Genomic DNA, 23,436 nt, shown 5'->3' with positions numbered 1-23,436 from the left:
TGGCCTACTTTGGATTACTCTTTCTTGTAACACAGTAGGTCAGTCAGTAGTTGACCTGACCTGCTTCCCAGAGCTGTGAAGTCTCAACTGCGTGAACTGAGTGAATGCAGGCATGAAGTAATGAAGATATACAGTAACAGTGAGGTAAAAATTATGGGTGGTTCATTCAAGCACAATGAAGACACTAACTGAGATAATGCAGGTGGGAGAGCATGTGTGGGAGAAAGAGAGAGAGAAAGTTTAGGGAGTGGGGTTTATCTGCCCAACAACAGTGGCAAATCACAGAATCTCCAGGAACATGGTGAACAGAAGGCATGCACAGTCACAAGTTCACAAAGCTCTGAATAATTTCAGCTCATCTGAATTGTACTTATGGGCAAAAACAATTCCTTGTTATTGTGCAATAAATTTTTTTTTTTCAAATACACCAACTCTGGAACACACACAAACATAAGCCTTCAGTTTATACCACAGTTCATAGGGCAGTACACTTACAGCATGACATGCTATTCACAGTGTGTGCACAGAGATACAACACAATTATCTTAGCCTCATGGATTATTTTTAGTCAGGTTTGATGGACTGTATCACACAAGATCTATCAAGAACATGTCCTTTTGTTTTTCCTTTTGTCAAGAATATTTTTTTTCACAATTCTTAGTAGTGTAAAAAAAGAAAATAAATATATATATATATATATATATATATATATATATATATATATATATATATATATATATATATATAAAATAATAAATAAATATATACATGTAATTTAATTTGTCATGTATTAATACATAATGGTATAATTTTTTTGCTTTGCCTTTAATTTATGCGTTTACGTTTAATCTTTAAGCAGACACTTTTATCCAATACAATCACAAACAATTTAACATACAGGACCTAAAAATACTAACAGTACCACAACACCAAGTTTCAAGACTACAACTACTGTACAAAAGCCATAGAAGTTTAACTGCACAAAAGTAATAGACAGAGAGATAATATATTTTAAGATCTTTCAAATATAAAAACTAAGGCTGGGTATTGATACAGATTTCTCGATTCAATCAGATTCAATAAATAAATCTGATATAAATATTGCATATATTATTTTTTGTTACATGTTTATTGTTTTATTGCATAATTCTACTATTTACAAGTATTTACATTTAAATTGATTACAGGTATTTACATTGATTTGTTGTGCTAACCAGCATTTCTGTAAATAGTGTCTGTTAATGAGTTCTTATAAATATGAGAGGACTTGAATGGCTTTACCTCATCTGTGCTATGCATGATTAGAATAAAATGTTAATTTTTTGTTGGTTTTGATCAACAAAGAACAGAAAGGGTTTTAAAAGAAATATTATTCAATGACATGGGCTGTGTGGATCTCTCCTTCGGACAAAGACGGAACAAATTTGCACGTGCACTTTATATAAGCATGTTATTTAGTCTGTGTAGTCATGTGGTTCTGTGTTTGTCCTATGTTGTTTTTATGTAGCACCATGGTCCTGGAGGAACATTGTCTCGTTTCACTGTGTACTGTACTAACTGTATATGGTTGAACGACAATAAAAACCACTTGACTTGAAATTTACACGGAATAAATGTATTCTCTCTTTACTTTAGTGAAATCTAAACCTTTACCAGCCAGTATATTCATTTTAGTCACATAGAGTGAAATGTGTTTGCAAATGTGAGCGATTTCCTCTTATTGTAGTTGCAGTTGTAGTTGCGCAGACAGTAAAAGATCAATCTTTTGATTTAAGAATCGATTTTGAAGTAGTTCAAATGAAGTTTTACCCACCCCTAATAAAAACATTGTATCACAGTATTTTTACTGTAATAAAATAAAATGTACTGTATTACATTAATGAGAACCTAATGAGAGTCACCATTAGGATTAAGGAAATTACAGAATTGCATTAGAATTACGATACTTAAAAAAAATTATGTCCAGACTCATTATAACATTACAATTTTAGGAAAAAATGTGTTTGTTTGAAATGAATATAATCACAGAGCACCATAATGGTCCTAAAGGGCTTCAATTTCTTTATGCAAAATATATAAGAGGAGATACAACTTGTTAATGATATTACTAGTGAAAAAATGGCATCAACTCATTTGACATTCCTTATCACCCTATTCCTACCTTACACACACGGACCACCCTGGCCACTCTGGTCTGACTGGAGTAAGCCGTTGGTTCTATGTTCCTCTCCGTGAAGAAGAAGTAGAGTTTGTCATCATCCCCGATAGAGCTGTTGACGCTCTCCTTCAGTAACGCTGAGCCAACAAAATCTGCCTCTGCAGGAGAGAACATCAGAATTAGAGCTGCCCACACCACAATGGACCAATTATGAGCCATACAGATATTATTGTGTCCGTGAGAAGTTTAGAAGTACAATGGTTATTGATTACATATTGTGAGTCTTTTGGGATGTTCTGTTCCTTTTAATCATATTATAATAATGATTTTATTGAGAAGAAACAACATCATAACAGAATTACATAGAGATTTTGGGGGAGGGTTCTTTTGACCACCTAACAACTATCTAGAATACCCTGGAAGCCGAATTGCAATGCTCTAAAAACAACTCAGAACACCTTCGAAATTCCATAACAATGCTCTAGTATCCACCTAAAAACATCCTGACACTGGAGCAAGCACCATTCACATTTTCTTCAGCAAATGTAAAAAATCTAGATTTTCTTTCTTTTTTTGAAAAATTTGGCTATACTACCCAGAAGCATTCTTGTTGGAGAATCATCCGTCCTCAAGTTGGGGAAAGGAAAGTTGCGTCTAATATCAGGTGTACAACGAAACTCATACTGGGAAGCAGAGTACATCTCACCATCTGTAAAGTCAAATTGTAAACTGTAAGCAAAGCAAGTTGTAAAACAATTATGTATTAACTTAAAGCTGAAATGTGCCACTTTTGTGGCAATCGCATCACCAAATGGAATAATGATTGCTTTCAAACAGGTTTTTCCAAACACTCCCCCATTTCCCAATGGTTGGCCAATTATATAAACAGAGGTGGAAAGTAAGGAATTACAACTACTCTTATTACAGTACTTGAGTAAATGTTTCCAATTTTACAACTTTTTTAAGTATAAAGAATAGTACTTTTACTTTTAATACTTTACTTTTTTGGGAAGAACAAATGTATAAGTGCTTAATCTGTTTATAAACTAAAACGTGTTGTGTGTGGCAGGACAGAAGTCTGCAGGGCACAGTATCATGAGCACAGCAGCTTGTATTAACTGCCGCCGGTGTCCTCTCTTCTCTAGCTTCTTCAAGACTTTCTGCCCTGTCAATACAAGAACAGTAATATGGTGATTTTCTGCATATTTCATTGTTGGAAAGGAGACGTTCATACAGGTAAAAGGAAATGGTCTGGACTCGTTTAACCATTGATCAAACTTCACTTGTTTTAAATGTAGGCAATATTGTAACTGTGCCAAACATTAACACAATGTAGTTTGACATATATGTGGGGATATCTTGTATACTTGCTACTCTATGTCTAAAACAAACTTTTAAATACCTTAGAAAGATACAATGCCAATACTGTTGGAAATTAATGGGGACTCGGGGCACAAATGCAACAGAAATGAACAAAAATATAGCATATATAATATCATTATTATAAAGTAACTTGCAACATAATTATTTGAGTAGTTTTTGGTAAACTACATATTTACTGTTACTTGAGTTCTACTTGTACTCAAGTGAATTATTTCTTCAGTAGGAGTATGTTTACTTAAGTAAAAAAATCAGTAATCTTTTCAACCACTGTATATAATCCTGCCCCAAACTCACAGCAGAGCACTCAGAGCAGCGTACTCTTTACTCCCGTATACACGTGGCTTGGTCAGTAAGGGACTTTCTCAACAGCAACGTAATTTCTCTGCAATGCTTGTGTAAATAACAAACATTAGATTCGAGGAATTTCTATCATGACCTGCAGTAAAATTGCACTGCAATAGTGGGGTTTCCCTCTTCCATCAGGCTAGTTAGGATGCTCAAACAAACTGAGCAATGTTTTGATAGCACCACAGAGCTTAAGTATTTGCACTTGTAAATCAATATAGTACCAATGGCTTACTTAATTGTCCCTGCATATTTAGCTAGGTTAGGAGAGAGTATCAGAAAAACACATTTAAAAAATGACTTTACTTTAGCTTTAAATTATTTTTCACTTAAACTTCAGGTTGCCTAGCTGGTCAGTTGACAAAACAAAATGCTTTTCAATCTGTTAACCCTTGTGCTAGTTACCAATTATAAATCCAGTGAAGCCCTTTGTAGGATCATAAGGACATTTCTCTTTTCCATCCTCAAAACGCACAAAGGTGAAGTGTGTCACATCCTAACAAAGACAAAGAGATATTAAAGCACCATGCTTTTTTGATAATAAGCCATAAAACACTCGTGAATTCCTTTGCTAAATGATGGAGAGAGAATGAGATAGGTAAATGTCTCACTATGTAGGCACAGCGTGGTCTGAAGGCATGAGTGCCACAGGTGTACAGGTGAGTGTCGTTATATCTGTCCAGGAATCTCACATGATTGTAACATTCCGTCTATGGTAAAAAAAGAAAAAAAGAAAAGAAATTATTTTGAAACACAAAACTACGAGACGACACTGAAATTGTAATTTTTAGTAAAATGCATATATATATATACACACACACACACAAACATATACATTGTAGATTGAAATACAGAATGAAAACAGCTTTATAGGTCCATACAATGGCAGTGAATGGTGGCCAGAACTTTATATTTCTTTTATGTGATATTTGGAGATTCAAACGTAATCCATACAACTCCAGTGGTTAAATCCATGTATTCAGAAGCGATATGATAGGTGTGGGTGAGAAACTGATAAAACTGATGTCCTTCTTTACTATAAATCTCCACTTCCACTTCCACATTTTTCTTCTTTTGTTTTTATCGATTCACATTCTTCATTCAAATCGTCAGCTACTAGCTACTATGGTCAAAGGTGAAGATTTATATATATATATATATAAAAATGGCATAAATATTTATGTTTTTCACTCACACCTATCATATTGCTTCAGAAGATATGGATTTAAACACTAGAGTCTTATGGATTATTTTATGATGGCTTTATTATATTTTTGGAGATTCAAAATTCTGGCCACCACTCACTTGCATTGTATGAGCATACAGAGCTGAGATAGTCTTCTAAAAATATTTCTTTGTGTTCAGCAGAAGAAAGAAAGTAATACACATTTGGGATGGCATGAGGGTGAGTGCACTATGAGAGAATTTTCATTTTTGTGTGAACTATCACTTTAAAAATAAAACTTTTGATAAAAAGATTGCCAAGACAAACCATATTTATTTGAATCAAAATGCACAAATGATTCATGCACAATAAGAACAAGAACATGTATGAAGTAAATAGGGTCCATTTTAAATTCATGTTGACATTAATTTCTATGTTGCTCACCAAACTAAATACCTCAGAGGCTTTAGTAGATTTTCATTTACTGCTGGCTTTTGTTAATAGTTCCAAAAGCATTAGGTGAGGATATTTTATACAGCAAGAATGACAATACCTGATTGTTCTTCCCTTTGCTCAGGCACTGTCTCTTCTGTTCAGCCGATGCTGCCCAATCCAACTGTTATACAGGTATGAACAACAGGTACAACAAATATCATCAGCCAAGCTGCATCAGAGGAAAGATACATATTTACATTTATTTTAGGCAAGTTTAAAAGGAAAAACTCACAGAAAGTGTGCTATTGGTGGCAGAGATATTAGAAGTGTCCAGTGCATAAATGGCTTCTCTGGCCCCTACATACAGTAACCCTTGACCATCCTCCAACAACAGAGTGCTGTAGTTCACTGCAGACCCCTGGAAATAATTACAGCCCAAGAGGCCTACAAACACACACACACACACACACACACACACACACACACACACACACACACACACACACACACACGTTGTGTTTCCATGTTTTATGGGGACTTTCCATAGACATAATGGTTTTTATACTGTACAAACTTTATATTCTATCCCCTAAACCTAACCCTACCCCTAAACCTAACCCTCACAGAAAACTTTCTGCATTTTTACATTTTCAAAAAACATAATTTAGTATGATTTATAAGCTGTTTTCCTCATGGGGACCGACAAAATGTCCCCACAAGGTCAAAAATTTCGGGTTTTACTATCCTTATGGGGACATTTGGTCCCCACAAAGTGATAAATACACGCTCACACACACACACACACACACACACACACACACACACACACACAGAGAGAGAGAGAGATAAAGAGAGAGAATGAGAGAGAGAAACCTTAATAAAACAAAAATCAGGGCCTTCCAGAAAAGATCCAGATCCCAGGCAATGCAACGAAAATACACATTAGGAAATAACCAAATAACACACTTTTCAAACTACAATTATCTAGGACTAAAAATCACTTCCACTGGAAACCTTAACCCAGCAGTGAATGAACTGAGAGATAAAGCATACAGGGCCTTCTATACCATAAAAAGACAATGTCCTATAGAGATGCCTATTAGAATTTGGTTGGCAGTGAGGTGTGGGGTTCACTGACATATCCAAATCAAGAATTCACCAAATGGGAAAAACATCCAATTGAGACCCTAAATGCAGAATTCTGTAAAATATATTCTACAAGAACACGGCACATAACAAATAATGCATGCAGGGCAGAATTAAGCAAATATCCACTAATTATAAAAATACAAAAACAGGCAATCAAATTCTGGAAACGTATACACTTAGTTACCCCCACTCATACCATTATAAAGCCCTGAAAAACCAAGAGTTAAGCAAATAAACCAATGCCCTCTCTCATCTTGTCTGGAGCTTTTGTCCTAATGTTTCACCAGCATCTACTAACCCTCATCACACTGAAGACCTGGACCAGAACAATACTGCTAAACTAATTAGATACAGCCAAATTACAGCACAAATAAAACACAATGACATCACTTAATGGGAAACTCAAACACAACAGCCGAGTAAAATGCAATACTATCTGACCATAAAAAGAGAATACACCATGGCAGACTATCTGTACACAGTGACAGACAAAAAACTGAGAGCCACCGTGACAAGGTATAGACTCAGTGGAAACAATGGCTGGCACAGGAGGAAAGGTTGTGTCTACACTGTGACAGAACTGCATTTTTTAACAGAATGCACAAAATACACAGACATCGATTCCGGGAATTTTTTTTCCTCAAAATTAAACATATTCACACCAACACATTTGACCATTTAAAAAACAATAAAAAACTGCCCTTCTTATTAGGTGAATAGAAGGATTGCTGTGTGATAGCAGCACAATATCTGTCTGTCTGCCAGTGAGTGAACAGACCCGAGTCTGCATCTCCAACATACTTTGTCTTTTTCTAGTTTTTTTAGACATATTTTATTTTTCCTTTATTTGTAACTTTAAACTTGTGTAAAAAAAATGTATTTCACATTATCCTTTTTACCTTACTTGTCAAGAATACTTTGTATATTTCGTTTTATTTAGAGTTACATCACTTGATTTGGCATCACTCTGGTTTTGAGGCTTCTTTCTGGTGCTTGCTAAGGCAAGCATCCAGGGGCGGAGCCAGGAGTTTTTGGATAGGTGAGTGGATACAATGACACCTGGGACGGAGAGGTTTGGCGACCTTGGTGTGCACACATGTTAAGTTTGTACAGAGATGATTTCACCTCTAAAGAATTAAATTGAGGCAAAAAATGACCAAAAGAATTACTAAAACAGCAATTGCGAGTGGGGTGGCCAGGCTTTGGTCCATGGTGGCCACCCCTAGCACTAACACTGCAAGCAACACGATCGAGAGAGTTATTCCCAGTTAGAAAAACAGGTACAAATATGATCAAATAGTGTCAACAACATAAAGACACACTCATTCAAGATAGCTCCATTCTTTTGTCTGTTCTAGGAAATCTTTGAACCGAGATGAATGAATGGAGAGGTGAATCATAACCTGAGCAAACTGAACGGCTAAGTGCTTGACTCAGTGTGTGTATGTACACAGAAAACATGACCATGAAAATCAGAAACAGAAATAATGTCCAGAGCTTGAAGACTAAAATTAGAAGAGGAGAATGAGTGGACAAAATAGAGCTTAAGTGTGTACTTTTTGCTTTGCTTTCATCACCAAATGGAATTGCACAAATAAAGATTGCTTTCAAACAGGCTTGTCAATGGCTAGGCAAACAGATAGTCCCCCCCAACCTCATGCCAACGTTCCTTTGTCATGCTGGTCGAGATGCTCAAACAAACAACAACGTATTAAAGGCACCTCAGAGCCACAGTGTTTATACATTTTGGGGAAATCAACCAACAAATGCATGCTTTTTGCACATTTTAAAGGAATGGTTCACCCAAAAATGAAAATTCTCTCATCATTTACTCATCCTCATGCCATCCAAGATATTTATGACTTTCTTCTGCTGAACACAAAGATTTTTAGAAGAATATTTCAGCTCTGTAGGTCCATATAATGCAAGTTAAGAACTAAAACATTGGAGCTCAAAAAGCATCTAAAGGCAACATAAAAGTAATCCATACTACCCCAGTGGTTAAATTAATATGTTCAGAAGCGATATGATAGGTGTGGGTGAGAAACAGATCAAACATTAAGCAGTTTTGTCTACTATAAATATAAACTTTCAAACAGCCCTCCTTACATTTTGATTGGTTTCTCAAACGCTCCTGAAGACATGGAGTCATATGGATTATTTTTATGCTGCCTTTCTTGAGCTTTGAAGTTTTGGACCCTGTTGACATGCATTGTATGGACTTATAGAGCTGAAATATTCTTCTAAAAATCTTTGTGTGTGTTCAGCAGAAGAAAGAAACTCATACACATCTGAGATGGCATGAGGGTGAGTAAATTAATAGAGAATTTTCATTTTTGGGTAAATTATTCCTTTAAGCTTGTATATAAAAAAAAATTATTTCACACTACAGCTTTAATACCAGATGTGATCAGACTTTGTAATCTTCCAGGATACTGATTTTTTATAAGCCTTCTCAGTTTGAACACTTCCTGTTTATATACTTCACCATCCTCTCTAAAATATTCATAAAGCATTGAATTGCGTAAATGTTCAGCTTCCTTAAATAAAGGACATACAGTAAACACAGACAAAGACATATTGAAATAGTGGCAGTTTGTATTACCCATCAACAACACTACATTCATGCTGAGATTTCCTCCCCCATACAGAGAGATGAGTGGTCTGCACTGATGTAACCTGGCAGTATTAGGCCACATATAAACAATGGTACTCCTAAAATGCTCTTCTCCTACCAGTCAAAACATCCAACCCCCCATATACTTTGTCTAAATACTGCATCAGCATTCATACATATCAAATCCATCATCCAAGGTTGGAAGGATTTGGCATCACTTTAGTTTTGAGGCTTCTTACTGGTGCTTGCTAAGGCAAGCATCACAGTCGATTACTATTATGCATACTATTGCTATTCCTCACCTTCAAATTTTGTGGCTTGTTAAAGGAAAGGTCTGCATTTACTTTTCTATGCAAACATAGAAACCCTAAAAATAGGCTACAAATTACATTGAAGGCCATATAGGGACAAGGATATCATACCTAGCACCTAGCAACCTCCCAGAACACCCTAACAACTGCATAGCACCATGCAAACAATTATTCAAAACACCTTAACAACCACAAAGCAAAGCACTGACAACAAACCAAAAGATCCTAGCAACCACCTAACAACAACCTTGCAACACCCTGGAAACTACCAAGCATCCCTCTACTCACTACCCATCAAAACCCAGGCAACCACCAAGCAATGCTCTATCAACCATCCAGAACACCCTAACAACCAATATAAAAATTTTTCCCTGATATTCTCCCCTTTTTGTCCTCAATTTGGAATGCCCAATTCCCAATGCGCTCTAAGTCCTCGTGGTGGTGTGGTGACTTGCCTCAATCCAGTTGGCAGAGTACGAATCTCAGTTGCCTCCGCATCTGAAACCGTCAACCCACGCATCTTATCACGTGACTTGTTGAGCGCATTACCGCGGAGACATAGCGTGTGTGGAGGCTCCATGCTATTCTCCGCGGCATCCATGCACAACACACCACGTGGCCCACCGAGAGCGAATCACATTATAGCGACCACGAGAAGGTTACCCCATGTGACTCTACCCTCCCTTGCAACCGGGACAATTTGGTTACTTAGTAGACGTGGCTGGAGTCACTCAGAATGCCTTGGATTCAAACTCATGACTCCATGGGTGGTAGTCAGCGTCTTTACTCGCTGATCTTCCCAGGCCCCCCCTAACAACCAATTATTAATGTCCAAGTTACCACCCAAAACACCATAGGAGCACCATGCTAAAAACCATTCAGAACGCCTCAGAAACCACAAAACACCCAAGTAACCATCTAACAACACTCAAGTAACACCCAGGCAACCACTTAGCAATGCTCTATCAACCACCTAGAACACCCTAGCAACCACCTTGTAATGCTCTAGCAGCCAACCAGAACACCATTAAAGCTGCATAACATGGTCATGAAAACACTCAGAACACCATAGCAACAGTATAAAAATGCCCTGCCCTGCTAAAATCTAAATACATCTTAAAGTACAGAATTTTGAATTATAAGGTTAATTATTATTGTAATAATAAATCATGGATGCAATTAACCTTACAAAATTGTACTGTGGCGATACCAAGATATAGTGATGATATGGAATGGTAATACCATGGTATTTTGATGTATAACATACAAAATGTTTACCATTTTTAATTCATGCACCATGGTATTTACAATGCCTAAGATGCAATCGTAATACCATGGTACTTTCTGGTACTTTTTTGTGAGTGGAAATGGCAATACATTTAAAGAGTTTTCAATTTTAGCTTCAGATTTAGCCTATAAAGACTAAATGCCATGTAATTTTTACAGATTGACTATACACTAATAGCTGTTAACGGAACAAAACAAGCAGCACTGGCCTAGCGTGTGAGCTAGTGTAAGTGGCAGTATATCTCTCTAGTGTCTAAATGCGAAAGTCAATGCCATGAGGATCTTAACGGTCAATCAAAGAAAAGGTCGGCACAGACCTAAGGGTTGCTGTGTGCGTGGGAGGGCCAGAGGTTAGTCTAAATATTACTCATAACAGGAAAGAAAATATTAAGTTATGCAAACATGATTCAAGACCTCAGGCTGAGTGACGACATCCTGTGTTTGTGGTTAATCATTGTGTCTCATCGTGTAGATAGAAAAAAGATAGTGACTGTGATCTAACACACAAACACACTCGCGATGAGTGCAGTGATGACGTTAAACCAAGATCACACAAAAGCCTTTGAGCCCAAGGCACACATAGTGTGTCCTTGGACAATGTTCACACACAGCAACACACACACACACACACACACACACACACACACACACACACACACACACACACACACACACACAGCCATCCCCCCGATTGTTGTTCATGCAATAAAAGTCAACATGCAATAAAAATGCTCTTTCTTAATGTATGGTCTTAATGTATACAATATATCTATATTCGTTTTTTTCCTTTTCTTTTTTTGCAATCTTTCATCAAAATGTAATAGCTCTGCCATTGAAGCTACTTTCCTTTACACCACTTTTATGATCATTGAATAGCCTGTTTCACTCAGAAATATTTCAGATTGTGGAAGTAAAATGGATTTCAAATGGATTTGAGCTGTTTGTGTGAAGAACAGTCATTTATGGAGTCTATAGGTTGCTTATGCCTTACAGGACTACAGTAAGTGTACCAACTGTACCTATCAATAAAAACAGACTCACACTGGACTAACAAATCCATGAGCAGAGTCAACACAGCACCCAAGGCCTCCTGTTGTGTTACAGAGTGTGTGTACAGTTTGTTTACAGTTCTCTAGACTAAAGACTAGAACCATGTTTCAACCACACAACCAACTATGACCTTTGGGCCAACCCAGAATTATGCAAATTGTGTGCAAAGGATGCATGTATCTATATGAACTTGCAATAAGAGTCCATTCTTCTGACATGAGAGTGTAAATATGTGACTATGAATATATAACTGTGTTTATGTATGTGTGCGAGTGTGTGTGCAAATTGACTGTTGACTCATTCCAACCCTGGTCAAAACAAAATCAGGCGTGCAGACTGGGTGGTCATGTGTCCAGTCAGAGTCGAGTTTGCCAGGGGGCACATGCTGACTATACTGACACTGTGAGAGGAACACTGAGCTGCAGATGTGATCAACATTACACAACCACAGTCAAACTTGACAGAATTACAACATATTTTTATATTTCATTCACTAACAATCTTACCACAATATACTACATTAATAGTGCATCAAATCTAAATCATCAACAAACACTATTAGTATACACTAGTATACACTTTATTATATTGTATTATATTATTTTATGTCAAAATTTTTAAATACAGATAAACATAAATGATGATGAAAGCCAAAATATGAAATGCCATGGATCAATATTTACCAAGTATTTTGTTATTTTGAGAGGGGGATCAAAATTCTTATGATTTTGGAGCAAAGCTTCAGCCCAAAAAAAAAACCAAATGTGTCAGCATCATTATTTTATTTTTACACAGATATAGGTAAATATTTTACTAAACTAGATTGACTTCATCACCCTTTGTTTTATGCCAACGACGAAAACAAAAATTGGAGTTGTTTTTCCAAAGTTGTAGTATTATAAGTCCAGAGGTATTAAATATATCTTAATATCCTTTTAGGTTCTAGATAAGAACAAACGTTCCTTGCTGTATCTTTATTTCTAAGGCCCTATATGTTTAAATCCTAAAGATATAGGGATCTCATTGTGGCTCCATTTGTCAATAGTTACATCAAAAAACAAAATTGCATCGTCACATTTGTTGGCAAGAAGCTATTTTTTTATTTTTTATTTTGTCCAATAAAACAATGGTCTGAAGTACAAATAATGTTAAAACTAGAAATGTACCTATTTATTCACATAAAAACAATATTGTCAAAATGTAGATTTTTGCGAGTCCAAAAAATACTATTATTAAAGAGATGTTTCATCCAAAAATTTAGATTCTCTCATGATTTACTCATCCTCATGCCATCCCAGATGTGCATGACTTTATTTCTTCAGCGGAACACAAACAAAGATTTTTAGAAGAATATCTCAGCTCTGTTGGTCTACACAATCCAAGTGAATGGTGATCAGACATTTGTAGCTCCACAAATCACATAAAGGAAACATAAAAGTGATCCATATGACTCCAGTGGTTAAATCCATGTCTTCAGAGGTGATATAATAGGTGTGGGTGAGAAACAGAACAATATTAAAAGGTCTGATCTCCATTCACTTACCTACATATATCTCAGACCTACAGAGCTGAGATATATTTCTAAAAATCCTCTTTTGTGTTCTGCTGAGGATAGAAAGTCAAACACATCTGGGATGGCATGAGGGTGAGTAAATGATAAGAGAATTTTCATTTTTGAGTGAACTATCCCTTTAAGAAAAAGTGCCTCTGACTCTGCAGTTAGTACAATACCTATGTATATCTAGTTATTGGATTTCAGAAATCTACATCTGAAAAGCTGAAATGCATCATTAGGGGTCCAAACTGCTGTATTTGTACTGGTTTTATTATTCTGTTTAAGACCTACAAGATTTTAGGTGTCAAAGTCACTTTTGTTTTGCCCAAAGAGCATAATGATTATTGATGTTCAATGATCAATGCTCCAGTTCCCATAGTTCAATATTGTACAACACACACAAAAAAACGGATATTGTATCTCAGCAGAGAAATGTGCCATTTGTGGAGGCTGGTAATCCAATACCAACCAGTTTTAAAATTGGCTTAAATGTCAAGTAAGCATGTGTGGGAAAACTAAAAACAAGTAGTACTCTATCAAATCAATGTGTCTCAAACACACAAATTACATTTTCACATATTGTAAGATATAATTTGTAGCAAGTGCAACATAAGCAACCCCAGATATGGATTTATTATTGATGTTGTTTCTGTCCTTAAAGAAGGAAGTAGATGCCACTGCTCAAATCCTGTCACCAAGACAACAACCACCCCTACGCAGATAAAACTCCAACCATTAGAGGATTGGTTTCTTTGGTTTTAGATTAAGAAGCCTACCCTTTACAAGTGCCAGGGAAGAGCTATCACTCTTAAAGAGTGTCTAAAACAAACCGCATATCATTTGGAAATGTTATATGCATTGTAAGTGCATTTTCTGTGTTTTCAACATTTTTATCTAGCAGTCTAGCTATTTTCTGCAGCTTTTGTTTACTTGGACTCAAAAGCATCCTGACTTTGTACACAATGCACATTACAAACCTCAATCTGTGAGGCTATGTATCTGATGTACTGCAGAAAAGCCAGGTTACCATTCAGTACCTTGTAATATTTCCATTCGTTTGTGATTTGAGTTTTGTGATTATTCTTTAAAAATAATATCAGAAAGATTGCATCCATAAAAAATTTTTTCTAGCCAATGACATTTTTTATTGAGGAAAACCATGCCTGAAAAAACACATCTTAACCCAGCCTAAGGTGGCGTGTCAGGCTGGTCTGATAGCTGTTTTTAGAGCAATTTTCAACTGGCCTACACCAGCTGAGCACCAGCTAAGCCAGCATGGACAAGCTGGGAGACCAAATCAAACCAGAAAAAACTAGCAAACACACACAAAAAAAAAATCTGTAAATTTACGTTAAAATACACATAATACATAAGTATTAATACACATGTAGAGACTCTCACAAACACAAATAGTAACACATGTGACAGTACAATAATGCAATAAACATGAATAAAACATGAAATATAACAAAACAACCCAATGTACATAACTGTTATTTAAAAATAAGAAGAAACATAACAATTCCCATTAAATATAATGAAATGCGATGGGTCGTGCAAGGACTTCTGGGAACACCCGATTGTTGTTTTTCACCGTATGTTTAACAATAGTTTACCTACTCTCTTGTTAATCATGATCTACATTTAAAATCATAATTTTATACTGCCTTATGTGATATTTGGAGCATCAAAAATTTGGCAACCAGTCACTTGCATTGTATGGACCTACATAGCTGAAAATTTCTTCTAAAAATCATAATTTGTGTTCTGCAGAATAAAGAAAGTCACACACATTTGGAATGGCATCAGTAAATAATGATAGGATTTAAATTTTTGGGGTGACCTATCCAATTAAATATACTATATATATATTTTTATCGTAAATGTTAAGGTAAATTCTAGTAAACAAATAACGTTTTTTTTACTATAGCATTTTTGCCACCATTTACGGTTAAAACAAGGAACAATTTTACTCACCACAAGAACAAAAACTGTTACCTCAAGCTTATTCATCACTTAAATAAGATTATATAAAAGCACATTAGGGATTTACAACACAACAACAGCTATAAAATTATGCTAGTTTTGGCATTCCATCATGCATCATATAACTTCTTCAATACAATTAGACATTCAGACAGACACATAACAACATCAGAGAGAAAGTGCTTCTCTCAAAAGACCCCAGATGCACTTTTCCCCTTTTCCTAACCCCCCACCACCACCACAACCACACGAATTACACATGTATACATATTTCATTTCTGCATTATTTCAAGTCTGCTAAGCACTACAAAAACCAGACAACCATGCACCCGGTGACCTGAAGAAGCAAGAGCACTCCAAATACTCACACACAGCAAACCACAACAAAACAAATTAGCACCTTTTGTTACACCCTCCATCAAAATGACGCGCTCTTTTGGGTATAACATTTTAACATTCTTTCCAAATAGCCAGAATGTGAGGTACATTTGTGATGTTTAAAGAGATTTAACAGAGCATTAATGCTCCTACATTCGCCTGTATGCTTTCTCTTTTTCTCTCTCTCCCTCTACATTCACCTGTATGCTTTCTCTTTTTCTCTCTCTCTCTTCCCATGAGAGTCCAAAATAGAGGTCAAGGACTCAACCAGGGCAAGGAGAAAAATAAAATGATGGAGAAGAAATGACATGAACAAGATCTGTAGCATATGTGTTTAAACTAACAAACACTAATGCAGTGTATGTGTTATTATATCACATCAACATCTCAACTTAAAGCTGAAGTGTGTCATTTTTACTGTTAAAACGCTTTCTCTAATAGTTGGATGTGAATAGAGAGCTATAGGTAAGCTCTTTCTAGGCTGATTTCCCGAAAAGTGTAAACATTTTCTTAGAGCATCCGACCAGCCCAACATAGCAACATTGAGGGTGTTGACATGCACACCAATATGGTGATTACTCATAAAAATCACCATATCACTCACTACTTCTGCCGTTCGGTATATTATTTCACCATTAATGACATTTCCTTTACACCAGTAAAGGAAACCTGTTTAGTGCATTTATGTGAATGCACCCGTTATTGGCTTATTCAGCATACTCCGTGTGACATCGTGTATGTAATCATGCTTATTGGCTAAACGAATGCTGTGATTTTGGGGCAGCATTGGAGCATTTGGAAAACCTTTTTGAAAACAATCATTATTTTACAATTTCACTTGGTGACAGTAGTGGTGCAGACATTTCATTAATACAGAACATGGACAAAGGGATAAGTTTGAAGGTATCAAAACATTCCCAGTAATTTTTACAGTGTCACTATGTTGACTGCAGTATGTCAATTTAGCTTGTATGCAATAATGACATTATCATACATTACCAACACTCACCGAACACTTTATTAGGAACACCTCTATACTTACTTAAACAATAAATGATCTAATCAGTCAATTGTGTGGCAGCAGTGCAATGCATAAACTTTAGGTAAACATTTAGGTAATTCAGATAACACCTCTGTAAATTTGTAGTGATCAGAATAGCATCTCAGAATGCACAACATGTCGAACCTTGAGGCGGATGGGCTACAAAAGCGGTTCCCAGTGAGCATAATTATTTAACTGAGCATTCAGGACACTTGCATGAAATTAAGCAGATTCCCTTCTGAATAAAAAAGCCATGATCTTCCTATAGACATTTATCTTAATCAGTACAGCCTGAGGGCAAATCCATTCCTAGAGAACATTCCACTTCAGAGAAAGCTTGGGTTTTATTATAAACGGCAGGCATAATTCATTAATAACAGCTATTACTGTCCACCTACCTGTAGTCAGATCCCTACTGATGTATTGTGTAAAAGCATAAAACAAAACAAATGTAAATGTAAACAATAAATAGATAACTCCTTCACTCGTCCATGCCTTTTTACATTTTACTGCTGCACTAGATGTTTTTTTTTTTTAAAGTGGGTACCTGTTACTGTTACCTTAAGGAGCTTTTTCTACCTGATCTAACCCTTAAAAATGAGTTTTGTTGATGTAATACCGTAATCAGTTTGATTCAGACATGTTAAGTAATATTTTTGACTGGAATCCAACTAGTTGTGTACTTTAGAACATACTTGAAAGCCAAGCTGTCTTTCAAGAAGGGTAGAGAGAAATGGCCACTTCATTTCCAATACTTCATTTTAATGTGTTTACATTTTTCTGAGGTGCGACCGGAAGCGCATTGGAGAGACCTGGTTTCGGATCACGCGTTGAAACCAGCAAGTAATAGTGTTTACATTATCAGTGACAAGCACGATTTAAAGGTTGCATTTTCCCCTCTAACATTACATTTTACTCCACTATAAAATATGCATTCCTCTTCACTGTATTACAGCCTGTACAGCTGAAAATAACTTGCTTCAAAACTCGCTGTTGGTGCCCCTCTGTGGCCATTTCACCTGGAAAATGGAGCCCACACTTATGCCCAACGACACTTACTGCTTGGGCCACTGGGGGCAGTGTTTCAAATTTTGGTAAGCACAGCTTATTTTAAGCTAAAGAAAAATCAACCTACCATGCTATCAGTCTGGGTCTGGATGCTCATACAAACAGAGTACTGTTTTAAGGCACCAAACAGCTACAATGTTTAGACTTATGGGAAAATCAACCTACAAATTGCTTACTTATACTCTTTAAGTATATTAAACTTCGACAAGAAAAAGCTAAGAAAAACTTTTTACATTTAAAAAATTCACACTTCAGATTTAAACCAATATTATTTAAAAAGAAAATAAATTATAAACATACCAAGTACACGCCACATAACATGACATTGTGATATCGAGTTACGTAATGTGAGTCTTACCATTGACGCGTACAGTTACCCTGGCGGTGACATCCAGATCAAGGACAGGGCCAAATGGGAAACTCCAAGTGATTGGTATTAGGCATCCGAGCACCGCCAGCATGACGTCAGGCTGTTTGGTATGCCCCATGATCAACAGGTTGTGGTAAACACTGAGGTTCTCCTTGGAACAAGACAGGTTCTTTCAGGACCACTGTGCTGAAGATAATGCTGTTGTGTAATTGATGCTGATTCACTAGAGCAGGCTCTCCCTTCAGCGGTGCAGTCATGGGCTGCTGCTAACTCAGCCTTGCTCTGTCAAAGGTTTCCCACTGCATCCGCAAGAAGAAATTACTAAGTCTTTTCTCCCAAAGAAGCATAACAAGAAGAGCAGATAGGTTGATGTGAAACATGTCATACGCATATGTATGCACACAAAAAAATAATACATTCTCAGCAGTGACTGTCCAAAGGCAATGCAGGTCTTCTGTATGAAATGCTGTGATAAAACAATATTTCAACATCAAACTATTTATTAATGATATTAAAAAATAACCTGTTTTTGAGAATCACATCAAATGTTTCTGTAACTTAACTGATACAGCACGTCACTGGCAATGGCAAGGTATTATGGGTTTGATTCCCAGTAAACACACATATGCATAAAACGGATATCTCGAATGAAATGTAAGTTGCTTTGGATAAAAGTATCTGGCAAATGCATACATGTAAATGTAAAAAAGTTAATTTGGCAAAACAGGACTTAATGATAAAAACAAAACCAAAAATCCTTAAATATGCATTGCATGCATTTTAAGATTCCAAGATAAGGAGATTATTTCAGTTTTTGAATCAAATTGCTTGTTGAGTGTCTCTGCAAACCAATGTTTTAAATGAATTTGTCATACAGCTTAGTGCAGTTAGGTTAGTGGTGTTAGTGGACATATCACTGTTAACACCTCTCTTATTTCAGTGAGCACCCTGTTTAGGGTGGGATGGACTGACAACACGTCACCTTGGCCATCATAAACACTCCACATGGAAAAGTAAATATGTATGCCTGCTTGGTACACTGGAAAAAGAAAAACTACTATTTAAAACGATATGTGTACATCCATTTAGGATCTTCAAATTTACTTTGGTGTGTTGCTGCATTTTGAAAACAACCATTTGTTATCTAAAAAATATATATAATTTAGTTCACCATATCCCTCAAAGGATCAATAATTAATTATTAAAGCCATCTTAATTATTAACTATATCCACTATGCATATTTAGTGTTTTTTCTTCAGATTCAAAATTAGCATACCATGTTTATTACACGATTGTACATATTAAATTAGTGTCATATTTATGGCTCCCCACCTTTTCTAAAATATTCTGAGCTAAATTAATATTTATAAGTGTAGAAAGATTTCAAATTAAGAATAAACTCTGAATTCACCATCTGTCAGGCAAACAGTTATAAGTGCAATAGATCCAGCTTGACATTTCCACAGATGGCAAAGAAATACCTCCCAAATCACCCAAATGTGGGATATTATGGCATTTCTCGTTAATTCTCCATCTGTACTTAATCTAGTTTAGCTGCACTAAAATAGAGTTGTGAGTAATGAACATTTTCAAGTATAATTTCAAATTCTGTACATAAATACTGATTATTGCCTACCAAAAATGCATTACATTTTTCCTTAAAACTTATTTTACTCATTTTTATGGGCCCCCTCCCACCCCGGGCCCTTGGGTGGCTGCCCACCCTGCCCTCCCTCTAATTACGCCCCTGACGAAATGACATTATGCAGTCTTAATTTGTATTTAATGCCTTATATGGTATTTCATGTTTCATGTTAACTGACTATTGTACCTGATGTATTTTCTTTATATAGTTTTATTCTCCCAGTAGAGTGCTACTTATAACTTCAGTAATTTAGTGACTAAACAAACAAACAAAATAACAAACAGAAATAGCTTGGAATATTGCCCTGCTCATAACCTCTCATTAAATCATCATCCACAATTAGTGGAAGAGTACATTAGAGACAAGATTAAGTTAATGTTCCTTTCATACCATTAACAAGCATATTATCTGTCTTACTTGGATTAATTTAATCAAATTACAATCAAATCAATTGATACTTTCGTTTTAGAAGATATTTTCATGAGTTGCTTGGTAAAGAAATGTCATACACTTGCCTAAGGATTTGTGCCAAAATACATCAACTGATATTATTATTATTTTTTTTGCATGGATGTCATTTTGTGGCAATTGTCTGTTCACTATATATGACTTTACATGTAAGAAATTTGTAAAAATGGATGTGCAAATGTGAATTTTCTGTTTACATGTAACACATTACTACAAAAATACATTTACTGTATACATACAAATGTGCATATCCTTTTTCTGTGTACTACACTATTGTACAGTATTGACTTTTCCCAGTACATTTTTACCTTCTGTGGAAATCGGTCTAAACAGCTCAGTGTGATACACAATAGCATTCAGCTAGACAAAACTGACATTCTTGTAAGTACAGTAAATGCAATTTGTATATAACAAACATTTCCAGGGTTGACTGCCATGGTAAAAAAAAATCTAAACATTTTGATCGGTGCAGCTCGCACGATGACAAAAAAAAACTTTCATTTCGTGGCATTGGCCAATGTAGTGTCACAATAACTATGTTTTGAAGCATGAATTAAAGGTTTTGGGTGAGTTACTACATTTTGCAGGCATGCAATAGAGTTGTGATGTCCCATAAAAAGGGTTGGGAGGGTTACTTTTTAAATGTATTCCACTACAGTTTACAGAATACATGCTGTAAAATATAATTTGTAACATATTCCGTTAGATTACTCAAGGTCAGAAACGTATTCCAAATAATCTGGATCAGCACTGGTAGATACAAAATACACATGTAAAAATACATTCTCTGAAAAATCTAAATATCTTATACAGTGTTGTTTCTAAAACAAGATCAAACAAATTGATCTTGTTTTTAGGATTTTTAGATATTTTTACAGGAAAACAATACAAAAATGATTATCAAGAATATGATGTCTGCTTGTATGAATGTAACACATCATAAGAACGTGTTTCACCGCTGTTCAAATGCACTTTGGATCACATCAATTATATGTATACATTTTTCCATCTGAAATGACTAAATATTAGAACTTTTTGAATGTAACTGTATTCTAAATACCAATGATTTAAATTGTAACTGTAGTGGAATACAGTTCATTATATTTTGCATTTTAAATACGTTTTCCGTTACATGTATTTCGTTACTCCCCAACCCTGCTCATAAAACAGTTGTGACAGTTGCATTTACAGTTTAGACTCTAAACTTCTCTAAACTTTAGAGAATGTAAATACTGTTTAAAAAAAATGAGCCAAAGCAATTGAGAAAAACTGTATTAGCTCTGGAGAGATATCAGTTCATAGATCAACTATGATGATACACAGATAGATAGATAGATAGATAGATAGATAGATAGATAGATAGATAGATAGATCAACTATGATGATAGATAGATAGATAGATAGATAGATAGATAGATAGATAGATAGATAGATAGATAGATAAACTATGATGATAGATAGATAGATAGATAGATAGATAGATAGATAGATAGATAGATAGATCAACTATGATGATAGATAAATAGATAGATAGATAGATAAATAGATAGATAGATAGATAGATAGATAGATAGATAGATAGATAGATAGATAGATCAACTATGATGATAGATAAATAGATAGATAGATAGATAGATAGATAGATAGATAGATAGATAGATAGATAGATAGATAGATAGATCAACTATGATGATAGATAAATAGATAGATAGATAGATAGATAGATAGATAGATAGATAGATCAACTATGATGATAGATAGATAGATAGATAGATAGATAGATAGATAGATAGATAGATAGATAGATAGATCAACTATGATGATAGATAAATAGATAGATAGATAGATAGATAGATAGATAGATAGATAGATAGATAGATAGATAAACTATGATGATAGATAGATAGATAGATAGATAGATAGATAGATAGATAGATAGATAAACTATGATGATAGATAGATAGATAGATAGATAGATAGATAGATAGATAGATAGATAGATAGATAGATAGATAGATAGATAGATAGATAGATAGATAGATAGATAGATAGATAGATAGATAGATCCACCATTTAAGCAACTTAAAAATGTATAATGTTTACATTTAGTCTATTATCCCTCCTAAACCACATGTTGGGTTGTAATTAGAAATAGGCTACCTCGCCTGTAAATTAAAGTATACAAGACTAGGTTATTGTGAGAAAAGTCTTTCAGTTTTTGTCAATATGTGCTCTACCATCAGATTGCACACTGCGGTATTTTTAAAGGACACTTCTGGCACTCATTCCCAGTCACCTTCACCTGCGTGCTGAGATCTCAGCAGGCTCTGCTTACATTACAATAAATGATGCACAAAGATAAACAATAGCATATGTAAGTAAAAAGCACATGCACATTTTCTGAATATATAATAGACTCTACAGTTACCTTACCTGACTGTTTCAGAAAAATAAAGTAACAACAGCTACACTGTGTTTCCACTGGATTTCCTGATGTGTTTCTATTGATGCTTCTGCTCTAAAGACCCGAGTGTGCACTGCGCTCAGCTGCACGCACATGCGTTTCCTTTAGAAGGGACTCAGGTGAAACCAAGCCACACCTCTCTTTGTAATATTCATGAAGCGCACACGCCCCCTTTATTTCGTGTCGAAAAATACAAAGATGTTGATCATCTTGACATAGCCAACCGCAATAAACAAAAATATCTTGTTAGCGAGACAAGTTAGTCTCTTCTTGGAATATTTAAGCGCAGTTAGCCTATTAACTAGCTGCCATCTTTATACGTTTTCTTTATGGACACATCATTACATATACAGTCTTGTAGATTATTTAAAGGTTATTTTAAATAATGCATCTGCGTTTTCATGCAAGTAGATATAGAGCTGCAGGACGAGGGGGTTACATTTGCTATCGTAGTTGCAGGGATGAATACGCTTTTTTGTGTTGGGTGACACCTAGAGGTTAATTATTTAATTGTACAATGTGTGGGAGACCGGGGCTAGTTGTCACACGGGAAGTTGTC

At 35.5% G+C, this 23,436-nt stretch overlaps 1 protein-coding gene across 1 annotated transcript in view; it reads right to left on the bottom strand.

The window, feature by feature from the left end:
* Positions 1-22,937, bottom strand: part of LOC127633593 (semaphorin-4G-like) — a 31,547-nt gene extending 8,610 nt beyond the window's left edge. The window contains exons 1-8 of the mRNA XM_052112806.1: positions 22,847-22,937; positions 18,288-18,598; positions 5,779-5,930; positions 5,605-5,667; positions 4,498-4,596; positions 4,292-4,382; positions 2,754-2,867; positions 2,162-2,316 (exon numbers count right to left, since the gene is read on the bottom strand). Of these exons, the coding sequence (XP_051968766.1) occupies positions 2,162-2,316; positions 2,754-2,867; positions 4,292-4,382; positions 4,498-4,596; positions 5,605-5,667; positions 5,779-5,930; positions 18,288-18,417 (804 nt within the window). The 5' untranslated portion in view covers positions 18,418-18,598; positions 22,847-22,937. The remainder of the gene's footprint in view (positions 1-2,161; positions 2,317-2,753; positions 2,868-4,291; positions 4,383-4,497; positions 4,597-5,604; positions 5,668-5,778; positions 5,931-18,287; positions 18,599-22,846) is intronic.
* Between the last annotated feature and the right edge of the window lie 499 nt (positions 22,938-23,436).

The sequence above is a fragment of the Xyrauchen texanus genome, chromosome 40 (genome assembly GCF_025860055.1).
Source record: "Xyrauchen texanus isolate HMW12.3.18 chromosome 40, RBS_HiC_50CHRs, whole genome shotgun sequence".
Classification (NCBI taxonomy): Eukaryota; Metazoa; Chordata; class Actinopteri; order Cypriniformes; family Catostomidae; genus Xyrauchen; species Xyrauchen texanus.
The sequence above is the reverse complement of the archived record's forward strand: the minus strand, read 5'-3'. Positions and strand labels throughout refer to the sequence as shown.